At 43.2% G+C, this 18,217-nt stretch overlaps 1 protein-coding gene across 1 annotated transcript in view; it reads right to left on the reverse strand.

Annotated features, from left to right (window-relative positions):
* tmtc2b (transmembrane O-mannosyltransferase targeting cadherins 2b) overlaps positions 1 to 18,217 on the reverse strand; it is a 101,556-nt gene that overhangs the window by 45,814 nt on the left and 37,525 nt on the right. The window contains exon 2 of the mRNA XM_084364092.1: positions 10,445 to 11,021. Coding sequence (XP_084220218.1) covers positions 10,445 to 11,021 — 577 coding nt within the window. The remainder of the gene's footprint in view (positions 1 to 10,444; positions 11,022 to 18,217) is intronic.

Raw genomic sequence — 18,217 nt, forward strand, 5'->3', positions numbered from 1 at the left:
TGATACATATTTTATGTATATACACATATGTAAGATGTGTGTAGCCTACATGCGTATATAAGATATATGCTTGTGTGTATTCATATATGTATATATACACAAACATTTTTTTTCCAGTGATCCCTCAAATGTAGTCATCAAACACTGACAAAGTTTGTATTGGAGGCAGGATATTTTACAGTTACATGATTAAAGGTGCATTATGTAAGAATTTGCCACCATTTGAATTCAAACTCTTAAAAACTAGACGGCTGAGTAACTGCTGGCTGCTGCCAACTGTAGCTGCCATTAGCTAGTTAGCTCAGTTAGCCGTGCATTTAGCATGATTTTCATTTATAGTTGTCATTATAAATTACCTAAGCTTTTTTTTCTGCGTTGTGTCTTGTAAACAGACAACATTCTGTAACAGTATATGCAGATACAGATCTATGATATATGGGCTGGGCTCTGTTATATACATGTGTACACACAGAGACACTTATGAAGCTGCAAGTCGTGATCCTAAACCTTGTCCTGAACACTCGTCTTCCTGGAGAACACATCTGTACACCCTGTGTCTATTGTATACATATGAGGCACATGATCAATAATGTCAGTACTAACAGTATTAAAAAAAAAGAGAATATAAATACAAGGGAGTAAAGCCTCTGAATCATAGCTGTATATTGAATCCAAGACAGCTTACATAATTTAAGGTTTAGCAGCACTTCCAGCCTTTAACTCTGAACATATTACAGTTAAATACAGAACAAACGTCTAAAATGTTACTGAACAAATAAATAACAGTAAAAATGAGCAGTGAGCGCCATTGCAGGTTTGACATGTGCTCAGAGAGAAAGCTCTCTGACTGATTCACATCCTGTGTTTACTACAGAGCTGTAACACCAGCTTGGTATGAATCCATCTCTACTCTGCGTATCCTAAAATAGAGCACCCAGTGGCTGATGGTTCATGGGGAGCGACAGGCCATCTAACAGAAGAAATGCTCAGTGGAAATGTCTCCGGCAGACTCTCTCCCTCTCCCTCTCCCTCTCGCTGTCCCCTGGCTGCCCCGTCCAATAATGTCTCTCTGCCTCCTCTTAAGCACAGTATTGCTCTGTCTCCATCGCACGTGCTCTGTTTCTCTTCAGCTCTCTTCCTCTGCGATGGGAGTGCCCACGGTGACGATAGGACCTCTGCAGCAGGCCTTTGTAGATACACGCACACGGGGAGTTTCTGCTGGGACCAAACCTATTCAGGTAATAGACCACACCGCTCTGCCTTCAGGAGCCGTTGGGGATATTACAGGACATGATGAAATGAGGCAGCAGTGGTTTTTGCAGATATCCCTACATTTGTTTCTCTTTCCCTTGTTTGTTGAAATAGGCCGCTTGCCCATTCCACATCTGAATGATTTCATTTCTCTTATCCGTCTGAAAGATTCTGGCAGCAGTTTGGAGTTTATTGGATATCTGGTTATGCTTGTTTTGATTAGGATTCCTACAGGCCGTATTAACTGTACAAAGCACACAAACAACTAACATGAAAAACTCCCGCGTGCACAGTAAACCTGTCACGAGGCTTTGAGCTATTCCAGTTTTTATATTCGTCCCCATTGTTGAGCCTCACCAAACAATAGCTCACAAAATGTCTCAAAACTAATTGAGTTTGTGAACAACTGTGGCTTTTTTTTTTTTCGCTTTGTGTCAAATTATGTGCATAATCAAAACAGTATTGTTTGGGATGAAATACTCCTTTGAGTGTAATTCGAGTTACAAAACGACATGGAGAAACAGAAAGAGAAACGTAGATTCAATCTGAAACTGCACCACACGTCCACATGAGGCCTAACGAAGGCCTCCACCAGTCTGCTTTTTACTGGTACTGTAGCTGGAAGTCTCGAGTAATGCAGTTCTGGCTGACTGATTTTACATGCCAGTTTATTTGCTAAGACCATAAAAAGGAGCCATAAATAGGCGCTATGGTCAGCAACTGAAACAAAGGCCCACACTATATTTCACTTGTGTTGAAGCTCGAAGCTATAATTTGCAGAACTTTAAATGCAAAATATCAATTGACCTTAGAATGAGCTGGACGAGCGGGTCTCAGGACTGTCCAGAGGAAGACAAAATGTGAAATAATACACTGAAAGCATTAAAAGTAGGTGATTTCCTTAATTGTACGTCTGTCATTTGCGGTAATACTTCCGGTTGAATCGATTATCCCTTTGTAAGAGCTTAATGATTTACAGAAAACAGGCAAACCAGCAAATCTATACGGCTCCATTAAGACAGCCCGATGCATGCATGCAGGACGCTGGTGCTGCGGGACATTCCTTTCCACGACTGAGGTCTTACATAACACGCCACTATCGATTCACAGACATGCCGGCTATAAAAAGAACAGGGCGTGCGATCGTTTTCAGCGGGGAGCGAAGGCGAGGGACAATGTGAAATATTTCTTGCTGTTTTTCACATTTGCTCTCGTACCCTCGCCAGGCTTTGTTTTAGGGGCCTTTCATTCTTTCTACCAGCTTCCATCTTTCCACATTAAGCAGAGTCAGGGTCACGGCGCTGGCTGTCGCTGGCACCCTGCCTGTCAGCTTCACTTATGCCTGATGGACGGTAGGCTGAAGCAAACCCAGCTCAAGTCACTTTCTATCAGTGTGGCTGCTCTTGCCTCGTTTTACCCCAAAGCGAAGACTTTCAGACCTGTTCATTCATCTGTGCTGGGAATATCTTTGCTTTTACTCTGCTGCTGTACGTGCTGTTCTTCAGAATGACAGAATATGGTCCATGTTCACGTGTGATCACTCTGTGCGCTAAGTCAAGCTATTCAGCTGCTAGCCTTAGCTACCTATTCACTGTACAGATGTAAGAGTGGTATTCTCGTTTCATTTCCAGCAAGAAAACCATGCTTGTTTCGCGACAACGTAAAATCTCTATGCGTTACCCTTTATCTACAAATGTGTTTCCATTATGCATGCCTCCAACTGCCCATCTCCATATCCAGACCAGAAGCGGTGGTGTGTATCCCCATGTGAGAGGCAGGTGGGTGAGGGCAGGGGGCACTAGCAGAGCCCACCAGGCCCAATCCATCACACGGTGACAGGAGCCATTAGAGCATGCAGGAGCATCTGTGGAGCCCCAGGTAAGAATGTATTGGCTGGGCTGTGTTTCCTTTTACCTCATCTAATACACAGCAAGGGTATGTATGGATGTCATATTTGGTATGCAGGGTCTATAGCTCACACCCGCACACACACACCATGGCATGTAGACGTGGCCGCACACATACATATGTTCAGAGGGACCTCCCTCCCCATCACTAAGGTCAGGCCTCGCCGGCCTCACCAGCTCCCCGACACCTGAGCTCTCAGCACAGGTAAACTCTGTCAGCTCCATCACCCTCCAGACACATAACACACACATGCTGAAAGCAGTGACCTTGCGCTAATAGCCAAAGTGTGAACAGAAAACGGGAAGTGTGAAAAGATAAAGTGCGTGAGCTTGACATTCACTAAGGGCCAGCTGGGTCTCGTCCCAGATTTGGAAATAATTTTCCGGTGGCCGCGTCGTCGTACGATGGGCGTGAACAAAGGCGATCGCAGAGGGACGCCTCAAGTTTCTCTCAAGATATATCCGAGCCTCTGTGTAGTCCTGATGGACCTACAGCACCAACATGACATCACCGAGATAACCCTCTTTATCCGGTTTACACTTTCAAAGCATCAGATTTCTCTATTATGTTTTCAAAGGGTGTTCTCGTCGTGAGTGTGAGGCCCCCGGGCGGTGCGGCTCACGCAGTACCTGTGTGTTAACAGTATCTTCTCTCCTGTGTGAAAAGAACTCACTGACACTTTCTGCTTCTGGTTACAAATGTGGACAAGGACTGTAGCATTATGTGGGCAGGACTGTCAAACAAAAAGAACAATGGACCGTCGTGATTAAACAAAGCCGCCCATCAAAAAGAAAAGGACTGCAATCATAGTGGAGATGTTTACATTGATTTATGGAGCCAAACAGGTCCTGTTTTTCCCATCGTTAGAGTTTGTGTTCAGGCCCATTTCACCTCTTCAGTTGTCCAAACATTTATTGGTCAACTAACAAACAAAGACCGGCCAAGTCCTCAGGACAGACGATTCATTGCCTCATGCTATGGAATAAACAAAAAAACACTGTGAGATCACATTAAAACACATTCCTTCCTCAACTAAATCACGAGCTCCAATTGTGTTTCACTATCTCTCGCTGAAAATGAGCCTTATTAACTAACGCTGTGCAGGAAACAGCCTCGTAAAAAAGCACGTTTTTTCCACATAAACTGTGGTCACACCGCACACCATCCATCGCCAGCTATGTTACATTTGAATGCAGTAAACTCATTGCCTGAGAGTAGCTCAAAACATAAGAACACATGGCCGTAAATGCTTTAATCAGGCACAAAGGCAACTGGAGAATACCAGCACTGTAAAGGTCAGCTTGAGTAAACAGTTTAATGACAGGTTTTTGTTCCACGTTCTGAAGACAAGTCTTGGAAAGAACTAATTAGAACACACTGTAGGCTGTCGGCTCACACTGGCACCAGTTATGAACACTGTAAGGGCTGCTGGGTTCAGCTCTAAACATACACACTAATGACTGGGAGGAGGGAGAGGACGGGGGTAACGTTTGTTCAGAGGCATACAGGAGATTATGGATCATGACAAGTTAAACTTAATCCATGCATGATCCGTAATAAAGAGGTGTTTTGTATGTATATATTCATTAAAAGGTGCAAGATGTAAGAATTGGACACCTGTCGAATTCATACTCCAGACAAATAGGGGGCAGCATATCACCAGAGTAGCCACTAACTGCTGCTAACTGTAACTGTTAACTGTAGCTGCAGCTACATGCTGGTTGGTGTTGTTTGATATCGGACTATCACCTCTTGACAAACTCTTACAAACTCTTGCATGGGGGCTAGCTGGTTAGCATGCTAACTCCATCCTCCACATAATCTCAAAATCTTGAAAATTTTAGTTCAAATTTTACCCTCAAAGCAACTTTCTAAAGAGCTGATGGGAGACTTGAGAGCACTGGGATTTTCCTCGAAAGGTCACTCACATGCAAAGGTTACACCAAATCTCTTAATAAGAGCTTTCCTCACAGTTCGGATGCCAAGAGCTTTGACTCCAGCGTCAGCGTTAACCTAACATGTGCTTATTCAATTACTGACTGGGCACTATTGTTTCCCTCTCGCCGCCTCTGATCCCTCTATGAGTCTTTCAGTCAGAGAAGACCCTGCACTAACATGAACACAGGCGGGAGGTGTGCTAAACTTGAATGAACGACTCTGAATGTTGAATATTTAAAGAGTCTATTGGAGAATATGTGTTCGTCTAATCCCTTTAAGGATTTTATATTGCCCAGGGACAGTTTGGTTTGATGAATGGCAGAAATGGATCCTTGTAAGCCCTAAAGCTGACATTACACAGACAAAAGCACGCAATAAGAAACCCATGAACAGTACAAACAAATTATAATCTTTTCAAATTGACAATATGGTACGACCTAATTTAAATACAGCATGCTTTGACGCAATGTCTCTTTTTACACAATTCTTTCTTGCATTTTGCTAAAATCCTAAAACAAAGCTGTTATTTTGGAGATGTATTTTTACATACAGTTAATTATGGAGCATGATTCTTCTGTTCTGCAACATATAAGCAATAAATGAAGATAACATCCGTCCTTGCATTCCCTCTTCCCTCTGATTTGCATGCAGCGAGTTTACATTTGACGTCCTGATGAACCTACGCGGAATTGCAGCGAAGCGCTCAGTCTCCCTTCAACCTTCAGACCGCACACAAAAGCCGTAATAACATGACGGGAGATTTGCAGCAGATATGAAACTGTAATGTAATTGACTGTGTGCCACGATCAGATAAGCAGGCCCCATTTCACCGCTTCCAACGTTAAATGTCAAATGACTGCAGCTGGAGTGGAGAGCCGGGTGATAAAACGTGGCGCTGGCTCGTTGTGGCCTGTCAGTCACACGACCAGCCGGACGCCTTAGTTCGACTGAAGGATGACTTTTACGCAGTCAAACAAGTGGAAACGCTGCAACACGGCGACGGCTCCTTTTTCACGCTTTGTTTCCCCTCTTATCACACAACATTAATGTTACAGTCCTGCTTTCCCATTTACAGCACACACTTCCGTATGGGGAGTTAGCCGCCGAGATTTCAGCACCTGATAGATCTGGAGCCCTAACTTCAGGGAGGGGACTGTATTTATCATCACTGTGATCATTTTCAGCTCTGTACACAACTCATGTTCATGCAGGCGGCGGTTGGAGGCTGGACTCGCCCTGAGGAATAACTCCCCGTTGCTTCTCATCATTCAAAGTGGCTGCCTCGCTCCTCAGAGACATCGAGACAAATGCTCGCGCTCCATGAGGATAACAGATCAGGTCACAACACTCATACATATGAATCTATGATCACACAGCACCATCGCATTACAGAGCAGACTTATATGGCAGAAACCTCCCAAGTGAAGATGATTGAAGCGGTGATGACAGCTCTGCGTCTCTGCTTCCTCTTATGTTGTCTGTGGAGCGACTAAATGACATGCTGCCATAATGACTATTGTCAGCTCAGAGTTGCACGTCAGGAAAAGCGAGCCATATATGGATATATATTTTCAGAAAAATGTGCTGTTTTACGGTCTTTTCTCTGAAAAACAGTTAGTTGTTTTGCAGAGTGTTTTCTCAAAGTGCCTGACAACCCACACAGTCCCTTATTTTCCTCTTCAGTGCACGAGTTACCCACAGTGAGCCTTTCTTTTCCTCTTTACTGCAAGAAAAAGGATTTCTCTCTTCAGCCTCTATCATATGTGTTTGTTTTTTCTATTTTTTTTCTGGCGAATTCACTTAAAACCTTTGGACATGACACTTTCTTTGTGATTTAAAAGGGCACTATGTAGTTATGGAGGAGAAATTCAAACTCAGAATTTCAGTATTTGCAATACTAATGAGGTAATAACACATTTACATAAAACATTTTCCATAACTGAATAAACAAGCTGTTCTCAGAGGAAGATAAGGTCCTCAGAACACTGTTTGAAGCTAGAAAAGGTGGCAGGGTCCGCCACATATAAATGAAGTTTTGTCCTTTAAGGTCAGTTTGTTTATTCAGTTTATCCAATAATAAATACAATAAAGATCTTTCTCTTCTGATTAAATTTCGTCCCCAAAACTACATAGTGCACCTTTAAGTCTACAATATAGAAACAGGCTGGATGGTTGCTGTTCAGTGAGTCACAGTTCACTTTTGTATTAATATCTTACAAATGAGTGTGAAGTGATGAATCTTTTGGCTCTAGCTGTTAAAGTACACCCTGCTGCTTTAACGCTTTAAATAGAAATGGCTTCAGAGTTTCTAATATCACAAAGGTCTCAAGACAGAGGGTGTCGTAAATGGAGCAAACTGAAAAGCTGCGACTTTGACATTGCTATATAACCAACATTAGCTTCACTTGCTGGTAAAGAAAGCCATCATTTAGAGAGGCCTAAAAATTCCTGCCAAACAGGTTCAATGAGTAGTTAAAAAAAAAATAGACAGAGAGTGATTCATTCTCTGGGCTTCATTGTTTTGGCCTGGTTTCATTGCTTTTTGGACTTTGCACTGCTCTTTTAACTGGATTACCAATGAAACTAAATAGACTTCAGCATGTAAAAATAAAAGGCTGCCTGAGCCTCGACCAGAATAAGTCAAGGAGAGCACATCACACCCTTTTCATCAGCTCTACACCGCCTCCCCGTCTCTTTAAAGTCAATCTTAAAATCTATTAGGCTCTGAATGATTTAGCACTTTAATACTTGGTCAACTGTATCTCCCTCTGTTCGTCTAGCCTCCACTTCGGTCATCAAACGCTACAGCTTTAGATGTTACAGCAGTTAAAACAGAGGAGAATCAAGAAGGCGCCTAAACATGTTACTGACCAAAAACGTGGAAAAGCCTGGCTGTGAACATTCAACGTGCAACTTGCAAATGTAAATCAACGCCAAGAAACAAAAACGATGGAGTTTCTCATTGGGTCACTTATTTTCCTCTCTACATAGTTTCATTGTATTCTGAATTGTCTGAGAGCTTTTAACCTTTTAAATGTTTTAAAAATTGTGGTCGTTGTAAAGAGCTTTGAGCTGCTTTTTAAGTATGAAAGGTGCAATTATTTACTCTATGAATTGTTCCTATGGTCACCACTGAACAAAGATACAATTTTAAATAAAATCTACAAGCGCTGCTGTCTGAAGTAGAGACACCACACTGGCTGTGTCTTCCTCTAGCCTAACACATCTGCCCCTGGAGACCCTTGCCAAGTTAGTTACCCAAGATGGCACACCATGAAAGAAATCTGTAGGGCTTGTAACTATCTGCCAGTCCATTTCTTTTTCCAAAGACAATGGGATCAGCAGGCTTTGTGGATTTTCAATCAAAAAGTTGAAAAACTGTCAGCTATGAGGCATCATCTCCTTCAGCCCTCTTGGCCCGGCTTCCTCTCTAGTCTAGCCATGCCTGACAAGCCATTAGAAGGCCTGTCTGCCTGCGGCAATGGATGGGCCATACTCCAGAGGACACGGGGAGTCGGATAAGGCTTAAATCATGAGAGGACAGCGAGGAGAAGATGGCTGCATAGGCCCTCATGCCTCACTTCAACACTCTGCTGGGCAGGGAAAAGGAGAGGCTGGATTTGCTCTTCACTTAACCATTTTCTCTCTTTGTTTCTATCCCTGCTGACCCCAACCCCTCCTTGCCACATAACGCATCTCAAAGTGTTGTTCTTTGCCGGGGCATGCCGGAGAGCCAACCTCTCATTGGCTGCTCCGGAGGCCTTTTGTCACGTTTGTGCACACGTCTTGTTGAATTTGTTATGATGGGTAGAGAGTCATGGGTGTCACATTGACTAGAGAGCAAACAGTAAACACTTCTGACAGGAGCTGTTGGGGAAAAAGGCAACTTAATGGCTGAACGCGTCGGAAGCGACAAGGAAATATAAAATGGTCATCGCTTTCTGTTATCTCAGCAATTTCTTTTGAAACATGTTTTCATTTTCTTTTCTTGCTCTCACCTTGAGTGTTGTGAATATACAAACGTAGGCGTGCACACACACACATTCACAAACACACACACACACACACACACACACCAATGTACAGGTATTGTATAGCACACACATAAGGGGGGAAAACCCTTGAAGGTGCAAAATGTTACTAGGATCCCAACTGACTTCAAAGTGTCTATATCATAATTATTTAAAGGTGCAGTATGTAAGAATTTACCACCTGTTGAATTCATAATAAGAACACATAGGGGGCAGTATTTCACCAGAGTTAGCGTTAAATGCTGCTAACACTAGCTACCATTAGCGAGTTAGGTAGCTATAGAGCTAGTGGTCCAGACTGTGAGCTTAGAGGCCAGGGAAGTGTAGGTGCTTACACCACTAACACAGGAGCTTTGGACTAGGACAGGCCAGGCCAGAGCTAGCTGGTTAGCATGCTAACTCCAGTAGATACCTCCTCAACATGATACTTCACATTCTGTTGATAATTTTAGTTAATTTTTTAATGTTTCTGACTAAAATTGCACCTTTAAATATAATTTTTTTTCTCTCTAGAAACATCTGGTGTGCCAATCTGAACCTTATGGCAAGCCAACTTCAGGCAGCCCTGCTCTTAAGAGACGTGCACAAAATGATTGGTTGCAATGCTAATGGGTAACATGTGGCAAACAGCTCACTTTATGTCATTATGTTTTATAAAGACATCATCCATTTCAAGATAATAAACACTAATGGGTCAATAAGCTATTTATTCTCACACTGGGTTGGGTTTTATTAACTTCTCATTCGATAAATTGGTTCTTAATTGTGATGTTTAGAATTGAATTTTCTCCAAGACAAGAAAACAGAGTCACATGGAGAGACACATTTGGATTCACACAGGCAACAATTTGAATTATAAGTTGGGACCTAAATAGTGTAACAGGCCAGTTAGCTGTAGGTTTGAGCTTTAGACTGGGTTTAGTCCTGAGGATGAATTCAGCAATAACCTACCTCTTGCAGATATAGTGATACTTGATTACCATAATGGTACTTTATTCATCAATAGATGCATTTATAAACACCTTCTTCACAAACAGGAATAAATATTCTGTTTGCTTTCTTTTCCTAATGTGTGTTTCCTTGCGTTGAACAGAAAACACAACAATCTGGCGTCAATGACACAGCTGTGCATATACCGGCAAATGCTGTTCGAATTATATCGTGATGAAAAGCAAACAAAACACACATATATAGCACACACAGGCGCACACGCCTACAGTATATCAACTTTCCCCTGCTGTTTGACAGCAGCAGCAGGTGCAGGAAATCTAATGCAAGTGAAAAGCAGCAACACAGAGCAAGAGCAAACTGTTTACCTTGTAGAGGAGCATGATGACCTGCCGCAATTTGAGCCTGTGGAAAACACAGACGTCGTAAAGCGCTGACACAGCCAGGACGGTCACTCCGAGCTCCTTCCATAGCATGCTGCACGCAGCGCAGCCCAGGCTGCACAGGAACCAGGCCAAGAGCCGCCAGGGCCCGGCATGGCCCCGTAGCTTACAGTGACGTATGTAGCACAGCAGGGACAGCAGAAAGAACAGGGCGGCGCCTTCATCGGCGCGACCCACGACGCCCGCCACCGCCTCGGTGTGGATTGGGTGAGAGGCGAAGAGCAGGCCGGCCAGCAGGCTCCACAGGCCTCCTCCGAGCAGCAGGCGAGCCAGGGAGGTAAACAGGCCTGTCACAGCTCCGTGGACAGCCACGTTAACCAGGTGGTAACCCCAGGGCTCCAGCCCACCCGCGGCATAGTTGAGGCGGAAGGAGAGGGTGCAGAGGGGCCGATAAGACTTATGGCTGCCACTGTGAGTGAGTAAGGTGCCCCAGAAGTCATCGTAGAAGATGTTTGTCCAGGGGGTCTCTGGAAGCAGGTCCTGATTGGTCTTGATTGCACGGCTGTAGAGAGAAGAGCAAAAGATTAGAAGAGCACGTCTTGGGAAAGAAGAAGATGATTTATATACCGTAGATGGAAAGATCAACTATTTGATACAGTACTGAACACTGATGCTTCTGTCAAATCAATTAATGTCAGACTGCCTCCCTGTCAGACCACTTCGATGCTCTGCCTCATTCAGGAAAAGCACTCCGTCTCAAAACAGTGTTTATGGCGTACAGCACTTCTTCTGGCAACGCACTGGCCGACTCTCCAAGGAGGATGCACATCTATTCTTTACCAGTGCAGACTAGGCAGAAAATATAGGTTGCAATGAACTGAGACTTCACATTTGCTTACAGCTTTACCCCGGGAGTGTGGTCATGTGGCATTCACAAACAGAAAATCAGAGGGCGAGCTTCGTGCTCTGGGCAGCTTTGCCACCACAGCCACAGCTCTCACAGCTGGGGAACTGGGGATTAAGCAAAAGCGCCACACCCTTAACCACAAACATATACTGGCACGCAGTAGGGGAACGCCATGTTGGCAAACGCAGCTGAGAGAGAGGCGACCTGCGGCGACAATCGACATGGCAGCTCAGAGTCTGTCTGGGGATGAAGCAGCAGTGGTGCATGAACAGAGATATGACCATTTTTAAGGACAATTCTAAACACCAAATGTGTGCTTTCAGCTTGACTTGGCGTGGCCACTAAGTAAGGGGCCGGTTTGACTTCCCTTGTCAGGGATGAACCTGCGTGACCTAACCTAACGATGCTACATCAGCCACAAGCTACGAGTGTCATGGCTGGGGAAAGGGGGCCAGCAGGGGTCAAAGGAGGGAAACAGGAAGGCATGCTCTCCTTTCAGGAGTGGTAAACGTTTTTCCTATGTTTTCCGTCACGTTACGAGGTCTCTGGTGCTTTCAGTGGGAGATGTCGGTGTTGCTGATTTGAAGGCAACAGAATAAACCTCCGCAGAGAGAGGGTGGTTGGCAAAAAGCAGAACAGAGGTGTTGCAATTAAAGGCGAGATAGATGGGACGTGATAACAAGCCAAGTGCACCAGGTTGCGGTGTGTCATCACAGCAGTCACAATTAGCACACTCAATTAGTTCAGAAAGAGATGGGTGGGAAAAAGATGGGAGGGAGCCAGAGACAACATGAGAGAAGGTAAATGATTCGTTCTATCTGTGAAATTCAGCATAAATATGAGCTAGAAAGCTATTCGCTAAAAAGTGATGAACGTCTTTCTCGGCTGTTCTGAAGCTCTTAAGCCAAACACTTTACCTTGGCAACTGACACCTCTCAATACCAGAAAGCTCACGGGGAGTTCGGCGAGGTGCAGCATTCATCAAATCACAAAAAGGACCGGCTTTCTCTGAGAAGGGTCGGCAAACGTGTTAGATCTAGGGGAAATAAAGACAACCTGGCCTCAGGATGTTGGAAGAGGCATAGAAATAATCAGCTGGGATCTAATAGAAATGCCTTGGATGTCAGTGCACAGATGATTGGGTTTCTCAAGCTTCTCCGACGGCCTGGCGGAGGCTCCAGTCCTTCACCAGCAGGCTTAAGCGTCGGTAGCCCAACTCTCTACTTAATGACTCAGATATGCCAGTTTATTTTCTCTGGCCCATTTGTCAAGTGAGATCTTCAGTCCACCGCAAGATGCTCACATAAGAGGTATTATGGTTCAATTACATCTCAAAGCCGTTTTGGAGACAAGTGCGCTCTTTTTCCATTGCACAGTGCGGTGGAGCCAGCAAGGCCAGATACATTATATATTGACTTGAAACCACACTAAGGTTTTTTGGCAGCGAGGGAACAGACAGGAGCCAGTGCCAGTCGGTCAAAAGACCACCGCGTTTACAGCCTTGGTGAACCTCCTGAGTTTGTGTGTAGGAGGTTCTCAGATTGTCTACTACTTTTAAGTGACAGAGGTACGCGAGCACCTAGCACACTGTGCATGATCTTCACCAAAACTTAACCAAGTAGTTTGGTGCCTAAACCTAAGCATACAGCAACCACTTCCCAAATGTTAACCACGTGACATAGAACGTCTAGCACACTTGTCGCTGGTACTGTCAAACGGTCATATATGGTATGTCGTTTTAAATTCATACAAACCCAATTCCAAAACGGTTGGGACACTGGGTAAAACTAATAAAACAGAATGTGATTTGCTTATTGTTTTTGACGTATGGTACACTTACAGTAAATATACTGTATTTAAAGGTCGAATTTGTAAGGACAGCTTGAGCGATGACAAGCAATGGGATGAGAGAAGGGGGATGACGTGCAGCAAATGGCCGCAGGTCGGACTCAAACACTGGGCCGCTGCAGTGAGGACGAAGCCTCTGTACGTGGGTCGCATGCTCTACCAACTGAGCTACTAACGAACTCGTCAAATAATGATGATGAAACCCAAAGCGTCAGTATTTGACGAGTTGGGAATGAGACTCAAAATTCATAAGACCTTTAAGGTTTTGCCTCATTTACTTCATTATATTTTGTATATATTTACTTTGATACAGCAACATGTTCCATAAACACCTGTTTGGAATATCCCACAGGTAAACAGGTACATGGGTAACAGGTGATAGTTTCATGATGGGTGGGAAATGAGCTTCCTCAAAAGGCTCAGTTGGGGAAGAATAAGGTGAGGTTCACCTCTTCTGTTTTTATTTGTGTTTTACACAGTGTCCCAACTTTTTGTGTTTTATATGTCTTTTTCAGGTGTCACTGGCAATCTCCGAAATTCAGACGTTCAGGTATGAGGACGGATCGTTCCAATCTATGTCAAATCACTAATCCACTGCAGATCTTCATCATCATCAGACTCTCTGAGGGCTAAAAGGCCAGCTGCAGAGGTAGATTGAGTTTCTGCGGCCGGCTGGGCCCATTTCTCAGTCGAGCTGGAGGCAGGGAGGACCTCTCTGTGCACTGCAAACCTTATCCAGCCGAGAGCACATTCCTCCCCCGACCGCGCGCCTGTGCGCCGACTCCCAGAGGAACGAGGGGATCATGTGGCCACTAACAAGAGAAGCCCCTGAAAAACTTTTTACCTCCCATTACTCAGGCTCGAGCATCTACTTCTCGCTGCCAACCTCAATTCCACCACAACTTGTCTGGATCTCAGTCATGTGCCTCGGTCTGTTTGCTAGTCACAATGTGGACTGAAACAAGAGGTGAAGTCAGAACAAAAAGTTTTATCCTTGTTTAGATTTTCCTTAAGCAAGCAAAGTCTTTGATTATTAAAGTAAAGGCTTGTTTACTTATAGTATGGAATATGAAGACAGATAATGCTATAATCTAAGCTCTCTGTGCCTATACATTACGCTGTACACAATAGCACTAATTAGAATAACTGTGGTGAACCCAGGGACCCTTGAAATGTTAGCAGCGTTTCCTCAACTCAGTATTTTTAGAATAGTGCTGCATGACTTCACCAAAACAATTGTGAATCCCGCTGAAGAGAGAAAACAAAGAGAGCATTGTGTCTGTTGCTCATGTCGCAGGCTAACTGACTAACTCTTCTTACTGCATCACAAAAAAGATCACTTTTGCTTCAACACAACAGACGACAGGACTATGAAAACATAACCCATTTCTTCTCCAGCACAGAGATAATTTTCTTATGCAATTTAGCATTTGCATAAATGAACCTCGAAGGAAAGACAATGGCTGACCGTGTAATTATAACCCAAGAGTATGGTAACGGTTCCCTGTTTAGGTGTACCCTGAGTCCTTTCTGCTGAGTTCAAAATCATTTCCATGAAAAATGCTCCCACTATCTCTTTATCTCCTCAGCTGAGAAGTAATCGCATGAGAGCCAACCTCTTTACCCCTGGAACAGCTTCACTTATAATGTGAATGCACCAGCAGGGTGGAGAAAAATAGGCAGGTCCAGTGACTACAGGATCTCGCGTAAAGAGGCTATCTAAAATTGAAGATTGATTGGCTCTTCGGCGCCGAGTCTAAGCAGCGGGCGCACACGGGAGATGGGACTGGATATTAGAAAGGAGATTGAAAAGCAAGGACATGTCATCTGGTTCTTCCCTTTGCAATCACTCAATGAATTTGAGATGAAGCTGTGAGTGAAATCGAGCTGTAGGACCAGAATACAACCTTTGTGAAATCCTCCAAAGCCCGAAGGAAAAGCACATAGAAATAGGCAAACTACTGCGACCAAAGAATGTATATGCACGTATCCGTCTGCAAAACATACAGGGTGCACAACCACAACCTTGATCCTATTTCAGCAATTATAGAAGTTTTCTATTGAATACATCTGAGAAGGAGAAGATAACTCAAGGTTAAAGCCACACTTCAACACATTCAAGCGATTAGGTTATTCACTTTCTTGCTTTCTTATTTTGGCAAGCAAGTGAATAAGAGTATTTCTGAAAAATGTCAAACCATTCCTGTTGGGTAAGGTTTTTGAATGGGAACTTCAGTGTTTGGTTACACTTGCACTTTTTAACAATCTGGTTGAAATTTGGCAAAAGCCTTCAGAGAGAAGGAAACAGTCTGGTATAAATGTTTCAGTTTCATGAGTCACAACCTTTAAAACTTGAGTCGTATTTTCTACCACAACAGCTACCTTCAACTGAGCTGCTTCTACATCAGACACCTAATCCATTGAGGAAGGGAAAGCACGTTGAGACTGACTGCACAAATGTTCGCAGGAGAATAAAACAGATTAAAACAACAACAACACAATAATTAGACAAATTATCACCTCAGAAAAATCACAAAATGGACAGAAAAACAAAAGAATGACAAAGAAAACCACTTATTAACGTTCACACTGACATAAGCACACTAACAAGTTGCCCAGTTTGGATACTGAAACACTGAAGAGAAAGTCAGCCTGTTAAACTACAAGGCAAATAAGGATTTCCATTTGTGACAGCATGTGAAAAGAATATCAACTCTGGTGGGAGTCAGGGGAAAGTGATCGAAGGTCTGCCAACTATATGTCATCAGCCGGCTTCAATATCTGAAAGAGGCACAGTGGTATTTTTAGACAGCCCACAGAGACACCGGGGTAGCCCGCTCACTGTTTCCGGCAAGCTCTTTTGTCTAATGTTTCTTCCCATGGGCATGCTAGCAGGTCATTAATGGCATACCTCCACTGCACTTATGGTACCTAATGTAGGAAAGACAGTATTTTCCTATGGCTGAGAGTTCATAATCATATTTATTTTATTTTATTTAATGAGAATGTTGTATAACTAAGGAAATTAATTAAAAATAACATCTTAACAATCACATTTTAACGGGCTATTTAACAACAGAAAAATAAATAATGTCCTATTTTGTGCCCGCAGGGTGCTGTGATTAATGTATTCAGTGGCTTCAGAAAAGCAATCCAACTCTCAAAAAGCTCATTTGAATACATCAATTATTAATGCAGACAGTGATGGAGATGAAATGCACAAAGACGGAGGGGGAAATAATTTGCCAAATGAGAGGGGGAAAATTACTATTTTGGGGCATTGTTACGAACAGCTTCCTGAAGCACGGGGATGAGACCCGCAAACAACTGGCATGGGCTGCCAAACAAGATAAAATGTATTCAAACTTTAACATTTTAAGTCTAGCTCAGCCAGGGAGAAAAAAAAGCACCAGGGTCCCGTTCAACATGGAGAAAAAGTCCACATTTGTCTTGGCTTCTATTCAGAGCTCTCCATATCTTCAGGCTAAAATGTAATTAATAACTCCAGAATCAAAGTGTCACTGAATGTTTTGATATTTTAGCTTTAACAAGAGGGCCGCACAGCGAATGAAAGATGAGGAAGGCTTGAGGACAAACAGAGAAAGTGGTTTCGGGGAAGCTCACTGTAGCCAACACACCACCACTGAGGGCGCCGTAAAATCCCTATTGTGGAGAATGAATGGCTGCTTTCTTCTGCTTGACATATGTGATTAGTAAGCCTGTAATAAAAGCCCTTGATAAAAGAAAAACAGCCTCAGGGAGTGTTGAAGAGCACATTTTTTCACACGGGACAAAATTCTTAGAATTTCTTACTATTTTTTAGTTTTTAACGCAAAAAAAAAACCAGTATGTGATGCTACTTCATTTTAATTAACAGACCTGAAAATATTTGGCAAATATCGACAGGTCTTCTGAGTGACATACAACGTTCACCTTCATCTTTTTTTGCCCCATCAAACTAACCAATATTGTGTTAAAGGTGCAATATGTAAGAATTGGCTGCCTGTCAATAACTGTAGCTGCCGTTAGCGACTAGCTAGTTAGCTCAGTTTGCTGTGAAGCTAGTGCCCAAAGCTAGTATTCTCTGCCCACACTGGGAGATCAGAGCACAGGGGGCGTGTTGCTGATCCTTACTGTCACAACAAAGTGGGTAGTGGCTAGCTGGTTAGCATTCTGGCTAGATGTCTTTGAGATATTGTTATTTGTTATATAGAGTTATTTCTTCACGTTCTGTTAAAAATTCTAGTCACTTTTTTAATGTTTTGAACTAAAATTCTGACAGACTGCACCTTTAATTACAGGACCAGAAAAACATTTTCTTAATTTTTGTGCGGTCTTGTCCTTTATTTTAACTGTTCCTGTGGGCAAATTAAGCAGAGGGTGTTACACTATTATTTTTGGCGGTGGAGACCTGATGCCTCCCTCCATCACTGCAGGCTAATTGATGAAAGGCAGGAGAGTAAGGATGGATGAGACCCTGGCGACGGACAATCAGGATAAAGGTCAGGGACTATGGTAATTAGGGGTGGATCTGGACTGAATCTACTCTTTGCTTCGAACGAACAGTTCTTCGTTTCACTGTTCTTACACCTGATAGTTTGAGTTTTGAGCTTTTTTTCTTCCAATAATCCAAAATCCTATTAAAAAATCCAATAGGCTTTTTGCTGCGGGACTCACCGCAATGCTAACTACCGGGTTAGCCAACAAATATACACCATCCCTGCCATTCTCTATAGTCATCCCAACAATATTGTCAAAATATTCTTATTGTGGTATTTAGTCAGAAAGGCCATGATTCTGTTGCTTTTGAGGAGATTTCAAAATACCAAGATATACATGATGTTTCACAATGTTAGCATTTGATATTACCCAATCAAAGTATCGTCAAGTTGCAACTTGGCCAATCAATCAAGAAAACTGCTCTTTTGAACAGTGAAACAGATGTATGAATACAGGATCCAGTGCTTCAATCACAGCTGAAAGAGTAGATTATGTTGTGTAAC

Source organism: Pagrus pagrus, assembly GCF_965226575.1.
Source record: "Pagrus pagrus genome assembly, chromosome: 10".
In the NCBI taxonomy this organism is placed as follows: Eukaryota; Metazoa; Chordata; class Actinopteri; order Spariformes; family Sparidae; genus Pagrus; species Pagrus pagrus.